The sequence below is a fragment of the Echinops telfairi genome, unplaced genomic scaffold, assembly GCF_000313985.2.
Source record: "Echinops telfairi isolate 266 unplaced genomic scaffold, ASM31398v2 ScPeMD7_7468;HRSCAF=8506_0, whole genome shotgun sequence".
NCBI classification, from domain to species: Eukaryota; Metazoa; Chordata; class Mammalia; order Afrosoricida; family Tenrecidae; genus Echinops; species Echinops telfairi.
Window position 1 is genome coordinate 6,352,293 of NW_022111369.1, and position 8,951 is coordinate 6,361,243.

General features: G+C 43.2%; 1 protein-coding gene across 1 annotated transcript in view; it reads left to right on the plus strand.

Annotated features, from left to right (window-relative positions):
* Positions 1-8,951, plus strand: part of CFI (complement factor I) — a 61,102-nt gene that overhangs the window by 48,306 nt on the left and 3,845 nt on the right. The window contains exon 12 of the mRNA XM_045284318.1: positions 4,372-4,649. Within this exon, the coding sequence (XP_045140253.1) occupies positions 4,372-4,649 (278 nt within the window). The remainder of the gene's footprint in view (positions 1-4,371; positions 4,650-8,951) is intronic.

Consider the following 8,951-nt stretch of genomic DNA (forward strand, 5'->3'; position numbering starts at 1 on the left):
GAGCATCATAGAATGCCAATTTACTAGAAGAAAGTATTCTTGTGTTGAGGGAGTACTTGATTGGAGGCCCAATGTCCTTCTGCTACCTTAATACTAAATCTATAAATGTAGGCTCATAGATCTATTTCCCCCTTAAGGTGACTTTTAACTACAGTGTATCCTGGCAAACTTATATCTCCAGGCTGGACCTCAAACCCCATAATCATTTGCCTTTCAAATGCTTGCCTACCTACACCCCCAAACTCAAACTCACTGCCATTGAGTCGATGCAGACTCACAGCAACCCTGTAAGACAGGCTAGAACCGCCCCTGTCGATTTCTGAGACTGTAACTCTACAGGAGTAGACAGCCTCACCTCTCTCTCAGGATATATAAAAAGTATACCAAAGTAAAATGTCTAAGACAAGTTCAAAACGTCCTGTTTCAATGTATCCTCTCTCAACAAATAGCAACACCGTTCTAGTTACCCAGAAATCGAAGAATCCTCCCAGACTCATTTTACTCAGTCATTCCCACCCTAGGCCGGCCACCTCTAAAACCAAACTCACTGCCATGGAGTCAATGCTGACCCCTAGTGACCCTAGATGACAGGGTAGAACTGCCCCTGTGGGTTTCTGAGGCTGTCACTCTTGGTGGGAGTAGAAAGCCTCTCTCCAGAGGAGCATCTGGTGGTTTTGAACTGCTGACTTTGCAGATCACAGCCCAATGTGTGACCACTACACCACCAGTGCTCCTCAGTCAACTCTAGATAGTACTTTGAATTACTAATTATTTAATTCTCAAAACTCTGCAGCTTCACCATGAGAGACACCTACCTTCACCTCACAACTTGATGACAATTGTCTCCTAATTGGCTACAGTTGGCTTACCTACGCCTGCTCTGCCCAGCCTCCTGTCCACCACTATCCATTCTCAACTGTGCAGCAAGAAGATTGCTCCCACACATGGTTTTAATCATTTACCACTTAAAATTCTTAGCTTTACATTCCCCCTTAGAAGTTACAACTAAGTGAAGTTTAACTTGGGCCATTAGATCCCACACGGCCCTCCTTATCTTTGCTTATGGAAAATACCCTTTTTCAACAACAGAACAGATGAATATGCACATGAGCTTCTCCAGCTAGAGCACACAGAAAGCAAATGGACTACATCTGTGGGAGGAGATGGTGGAGCAGTTCAATATCAACAGCTCAAACCAGCCTAGGGCTGACTGTGGAACAGACCAGCGATTGTTCGTGTGTGAGTACAAGTTAAAGTTGAAGAAAATGAAAACAAAAGATTGAATGATGCAGAAAGCATCAAAAGATGCTGTGCATGGAAAGAATACACAGAAACACTGTAGCAAAAAGAACTCGTTGGTATTCAGCCACTTTAAGATGTACCATATGAGCAAGAACCAATGGTACTAAAGGAAGAAGTTCAAGTTGCACTGAAAACATTAACCAAAACCTAGGTCCCAGGAATTGATAGAATACCGATTGAAACATTTCACCAAGTTGATAAGGCCCTGGAAGCCCTCACTCATCTATGCCAAGAAATTTGGAAGGCAGCTACCTGGCCAACTGACTGGAAGAGATCCATATTTGTGCCCATTCCAAAGAAAGGTAACCCAACAGAACACCCCACGTATGGAACACTACCATTGATATCACATGAGAGTAAAATTTTGCTGAAGATCACCTAACAACGTTTGCAGCAGTTCATTGACAGGGAGTTGCCAGAATCAGGCCATATTCAGAAGAGGATGTGCAATGAGGATGTCATTGCAGATGTCAGACGGATCTTGGCTGAAAGCAGAAAATGCCCAAAAGATGTTTACTTGTGTTTTATTGATTATACCAAGACATCCAACTGTGTGGATCATAACACACTATGGATAGCTTTGAGAAGAATGTAAATTCTAGGAAAATTCACTGTGCTCATGTGGAACTTGTACACGGATCAAGAAGCAGTTGTGCAAATAGAACGAGGGAAGACTGCAAGGTTTGTAATCAGGAAAGGTGTGCATCTTTATAATCAGGTTTATAATCAGGAAAGGGTTGTATACTCTCACCATTAAATCTGTATGCTGAGTAAATAATCAGCAAATACTGCTGACCAAATATTCAGAGAAGCTGGATTATATGAAGAAGAATGGAGCATCAGGATTGGATGAAGGCTTTACTAATAACTTTACATATGCAGACAACAAAACCTTGCTGGCTGAAAATCAGGAGGGTTTGAAGCACTTGCTGATGAAGATTGGGCACTCAGCTTTTGGTCTGGATTGCAACTCCACATAAAGAAGACCCAAATTCTCACACCTTGACCAAGCAGTACCATCACTCACGATAAAGTGATAAAAGCTTGAAGTTGTCAAGAACTTCATTTTGCGTGGCTCCACAATCAGTGCTCTCAGAAGCAGCAGTCAAGAGTAAAACGATGCATTGCATGGGGTAAATCTGCTGCACAAGACCTATTTAATTATTTTAAAAATCATTTTATCGGGGGCTTGTACAACTCTTATCACAATCCATACATCCATCCATTGCATAAAGCACATTTGTACATTCGTTACCCTCATCATTCTCAAAACATTTGCTCTCCAAGTAAGCCCCTGGCATCAGCTCCTCATTTTCCCCGTCCCTCCTTTCTCCCCCCTCCCTCATGAACCTTTGATAATTTATAAATTATTGTTTTGTCATATCTTACACTATCCGACGTCTCCCTTTACCCACTTTTCTGTTGTCCGTCCCCCAGGGAGGAGGTTATATGTAGATCCTTATAATCGGATCCCCCGCTCTACCCCTCTTTCCCTCCAACCTCCATGTCTCCACTCTCACCACTGGTCCTGAAGGGATCTTCTGTTCTGGATTCCCTGTGTTTCCAGTTGCTATCTGTACCAGTGTACATCCTCTGGTCTAGCCAGGTTTGTAAGGTAGAATTGGGATCAAGATAGTGGGTGGGGAGGAAGCATTTAGAACACAAGGTCTCTTTAAAGTGTCAAAAACAAGGATGTTACTTTGAGAACTAAAGTGCACCTGACCATGGGATTTTCAGTCCCTTCATATGCTTGTGAAAATTGTATCATGAATAAGGAAGACCAAGGAAAAATCAATGAGTTTGAACTGCTGTGTTGGTAAGAATATTGAAAGGACCACGGCTGCCACAAGGATAAACAAATCTGTCTTGGAAGAAGTACAACTGGAATGCTCTTTAGAGGCAAGGGTGGTGAGACTTTATCTCATGTACTTAGGACATGTTCTCAGGAGAGACCAGTCCTTGGAGAAGGACCTCATGCTGGGCAAAGTGGAGGGCGATGGAAAAGAGGATGGCTCTTGACCAGATAGATTGCCACAGTGGCTGCATTGATGGGCTCAAACATAACAACAATCATGCAGATGGTGCAGGACCAGGCAGTGTTGTGTTCTGCTGTATAGTGGGAACCGACGCAACAGCAGCAAACAACAGCAACAGTGAGGACGACGGCTCCCTGTGTGCACAGTAGGAAACAGCCTTGAACTCTGTGGAGCAGACCTACTCTGCTCCACCAGCTTGTCCTCACTCGGTGTCACATCAACAGCAGCCATCATCTAACAACATGCTTCCAAAAAAGAAAAGGAAGAACTCTTACACACACACACACACACACACAAGCGATACTTCATTGAAATGACGGCTTTTCACTGAGAAAATGATGCGAGACTCACAATTTGGCAGAAACCATATGTTGAAAATTGGTATGAAAATGGAGACATAGATTAGGCAATATTTAACTAAGTTGCCATTTCAATGAGATGTGCAATGGCATTCAGTTCCAGGTGAAATGCTAGGCACTGGTCCTACACAGGTGAACATGACCCCGTCCTTGACGTCTTGAAGTGTAGTAAGAAAAAAGGAACACAAATAAATAAATACAATGCGATGTGGGGATGAAGTCTGTAAGAATCAGGAGTCTTTAAGAATCAGGAAATTCATACTAAGACCCTCTAGGATAGCCAGAGTAGTAATGAAAGAGTGTGTGGCTTAATGTCCATTTTCTCTAACATGATTCTGGGGAGATGCTGTTTACACTCTGCATAAGCACATTCCATGGGCACTCACTGCATATAGGCAGCAAACTCATTCCTCTCCTGGGTTTCCCTCAGGGTTAGTGAATTCTTTATGTTCCTGATGTTGAGCAACTAGATGGCTTATTCTTCTATGTATCTAATCACTAAACACCATCCTACCCTAAGGAACTTTAACCTCCCTAGTTTGTGACAACTAGAAAAATCAAAGAAAATGAAAAAGGTTGCCTAAAGGGGAAGATATAAAAATAAAGGGTCCAAAATCCATGTTTACATTATTTGTCTTCAATATAATTTATTTCTCTTTTCCTTTTCACTCTAGAGCCAGCAAAGTTCATCGTTACCAAATATGGGCAACGTTAATCAATTGGCTAAGACCTAACCATGAGATTGTGCCTTGGTATGCAAAAAGAATTATTATCCATGAAAATTACAGTGGAGCCACCTTCAAAAATGATATAGCTTTGATTGAAATGAAACCACTTCCCAACAAGAAAGAATGTGTGTTGACTGGTTCCGTCCCTGCCTGTGTTCCCTGGTCTCCGTATTTATTCCATGCCAATGATAAATGCATTGTGTCTGGTTGGGGTAGAGACAAAGGTATGTGGTTTATAATTTTTCTCAATGTTCTTTTAAAGTCTGGTGCAACTGTACACACCGAAACATTCGCTAACACAACAATTTCTACATTTACAATGCAATGACAGTGACATGCTATCCGGATGGTACAACCATTATCCATCTCCAAAATTCCCCACCGCCGTAGCATAAAGTCAGTGTCTCCCCAAACAAACACTCCATCTCTCCTCCTCCTTCCAACCTCCAACTCAACCATAGCCAAACCCTCTGCCTTCTGTCAACGCTGACTCATGGCGACGCTACACAACAGAGTAGACCTGCCCGGAGAGTTGCCATGGCTGTCAATCTTCACAGAAGCAGACTATCAAAGAGCAGCTGGTGAGTTCAAACACCAAGCTTACCACTCGTAGCCGAGCACTTTAACATGGCACTCCGCGCTCCTCTCCACTTCTGCTGACCATTAGTGTTCTCCGATTGCGACGTGTCTGCTTATTTCATATGAGATCAGACAGCATTTGTTCTTTGGTGATGGACTTGTCAATGTCATGCATGGAGACATTTCTTTACGGCTAAGTGACATTCCTCTGTGGGTCTAGATCACATTCGGTGTAGCCGGTCTTCTCTGGGTGGACATTTTGGTTGTTTCTCTATGTTGGCTGTTGGGTAAAGGGCTGCAATGAATATGGTGTACATGTTTCTGTTTGTAGGCCTGCTTTCACTTCTTTGGGTATACACCTGGTAGGCAAATAATTTCTTTCGGAAAAATGAATACTAGCTCAAGGAAGTGGGATTCAATAGGTCCCAAATGTCCATTATTGTCATTATAGGTGGCGTTGGGTCACTTTCCACTCATAGCAACCCTACGCAGAACAGATTGAAACACCACCTGGTCAAACTTACCCCAAATGTTGTACCACTCCATTTCCCTGATACCAACCACCACTCCGCCCTTTAGCACTTTCCCGCAGGTCAATGTTGAAGCATTTCAGGAGGTAGCATATGATCAAGAACCAATGGCACAGAAGGAAGAAGGCCAAGCTGCACTGAGGTCATTAGCCGAAGCACGGCTCCGTTCAGTTGAGTGCCAATTGAGACGTGTCAGCTCACTTAGGAGGCATGGGAAGTACTCAAGACTCATCTCTGCCAAGAAATCTGGAAGACAGTTACCTGGCCTACCAACTGAAAGAGATCCACATTTGTGCCCATTCCACAGAATAGAGACCCCACCAAATGTGGAGATTATCAAACCCTATCTTTAATGTCAGGGGCCCTGGTGGCATAATGGGTTGCACCTTGGGCTGTTAACTGCAGAGTAAGCAGTTCAAAGCCGCCAGCAGCTCCGAGGAAGAAAGAGGAAGCTTTGTCCTCCCGTAAAGAAGCCCACAGAGGCCGTTGTACTCTGTCCTATAGGCTCGCTCGGGTCAGAACAGACTCGATGGCAGTGAGTTTGAGAGTTTGTCATTAATGCCAAATGCTAGTAAAGTCTTGTTGGCGATAATGTTAAAAGGTTACAGCAGCCCAGCAATAGGGAGCTGCCAGAAGTTCAAGCTGGATTCGGAAGAGGATGTGGGTATCAGTCCTGATGTCAGGTGGATCTTGGCTGAAAACAGAGCATCCTGGAAAAATGGTTACCTGTGTTTATTTGACAAGGTAAACACATTTAGTGTCAATTATAACAAACTATGCATTGCCTTGAGAAGAATGGAATTCAGAACACTTAATTGTGTTCATGAACAACCTGTACATGGATCAAGGGGCAGTTGTGCAAACAGAACAAGGGCATACTGCATGGTTGAAAATCAGGAAAGGTATGTGTCAGGGTTGTATCCTCTCACCATATTTATTAAATCTGTGTGCTGAGCAAATAATTAGAGAAGCTGAATTATATGAAGAAGAGTGTGGCATCAGGATTGATGGAAGGCTTGTTAACAACTTGCAACAGCCTTCGTTGCTGAAAGGCAAGAGGACTTGAAGCACTTCCTGATGAAGATCAAATACCGCAGCCTACAGCATGTAAACAAAAAATCTCTCAAAGTCTACATAACTGGGCAATAGACAACTTCATGATGAATGAAAAAGAAGCTTGAAATTCTGAAGGATTTCATCCTACTTGGATTAACAAACAACGCTCACAGAAACAGCTGCTAGGAAATCACATTCAGAACTGGACCAGTCGGTAACATTGTAATCAGTAGAGAAAAGATTGAACTTGTCAAGGATTTCATTTTACTTAGAACCAGTCAATGCTCATGGAAGCAGCAGTCAAGAGCTCAAAACACATTGCATTAGGTAAATCTGCTCCACTAGATCTTTTTCTTTCTTTTTTTTAAGAACTTTTACTGGGGGCTCTTTTAGCTCTTATCGCAATCAATACGTTCACCCATTGTATCAAGCACATTTATACATATGTTGCCATCATAATTTTCAAAGCATTTTCTTTCTACTTGAGGCCTTGATATCAGCTCATTTTTCCTTCCCTCCCCACCCTTCCTCCCTCATGAACCCTTGATAAATTATAAATTATTATTTTCATATCTTATATCATCTGATGTCTCCCTTCATCCACTTTTCAGTTGTCTGTCCCCCTGGGAGGGGGTTATATGTCCATACTTGTGATCGATTTCCCCTTTCTCCCCTTACCTTCCCCTTCCCCTTCTGGTATCTCTATTCTTATTATTGGTCCTGAGGGGTTTATCTGTCCTGGATTCCCTGTTTTTTGGGCTCTTATCTGTAGCAGTGTACATGTTTTGGTCCAGTCAGATTTGTAAGGTAGAATTGATGTCATGTTAGTGGGGGGAAGGAAACATTAAAGAACTAGAGGAAAGTTGTATGTTTCATTGGTGCTATACTGCACCCTGACTGGCTTGTCTCTTCCTGTGACCCTTCTGTAACGGGATGTCCAATTGTCTACAGATGGGCTTTGAGTCTCCACTTCACGCCCCCTGCCCCATTCACATTGGTATGATTTTGTTCTGGGTCTTAGATGCCTGATACCCGATCCCATTGATGCCTCATAATCACACAGGCTGTTGTGCTTCTTCCACGTGGGCTTTGTTGCTTCTCAGCTAGATGGCGAGCTTAGGATCTTTTTAAAGTGTTGAAAAGCAAGGTTACTCTGAAGACAAAGATGCGTCAGACCCAAGCCATGGTATTTTTCAATCACCTCCTATGCCTGTGAGAGTTGGACACTGAATAGGGAAGACTGCCTTAGAGTGATGGTGCTGGGAGAGAATGGCGCTGTTGAAAGCACCATGCCTGCCAGAAGTACAAACACCCCTGTCTTGTGGACGTACAACTAGACCAATCCTTACAAGGGGGATGTCATCTCAAATACTTTGCAATGTTACCAGGAGGGACTAGTCCCTGAAAAGGGCAACAGGGTCAGTGGAAAAGACAGACCCTCAATGAGATGGACTGACACATTGGCTACAGCAATGGGCTCAAATGTAAGAATTGTGAGGGTGGCACAGGACTGGGCAGTGTGTGGTTCTGCTGGAGATTATCTAGATAGATAGATAGATAGATAGATAGATAGATAGATAGATAGATAGATAGATAGATAGATAGATATAGTCTTCATTAGAGTTTGTTATGTAAAAAAGCCATTTCACTCTAGCAAGCACCTTTAAGGAAACAAAGGATGTTTTTATGTGAGGGAACCCAGAGAGGAACTGATTCTCATCTCTGTCTTAGCTAGTGGTTCGATAACAGAAATAGCACAGGCGGTTGGCTTTAATGTAGGGAAATGTACTCTCTTACAGTTTAGAAGGCTAGCAGTCTGAATTCAAGGCCATGGTCCAGAGGCAGGCTTTCTCTCTGTGTCGACTCTGGGGAAAGGCCTTGTTCCCTGATTCCTTCGTGATCTTCATGAGGTGTGGCACCTCTCTTCCCCGTCTTTGTTCTAAGCTTCTCCTCTTCTGTCTCATGAGATTGATTCAGGACACCCTGGACTAACGCTGGCTCATTAACATAGCAAAGGAACCCTGTCCAAAAATGGGATTATAACCGCCCTCAGGTAGAACTCTTTGCCATAGCCTTGACTCAGACTCTTAGTGACCCCATAAGAGAAAGTAGAGTTCCCCCGGGTTCCCGAGATTGTGGGTCAGAGATGTCTCTACTGTCCGGGATTTGGTTAGGTTGGACTCTTTTACAGAAGCAGGTGCCCCTTCTTTTCTCTTGGTGCAGCTGGTACTTAACCATAAGCACATTTTGGGGGGACACGTTTCAATCCATAACCCTATCCAAATCCTCCATTGGACCCAGCAATCAGCAGGAAGGGAGCTTATTTTATTTATCACAGATTACACAGCTCTTTATTAAAGG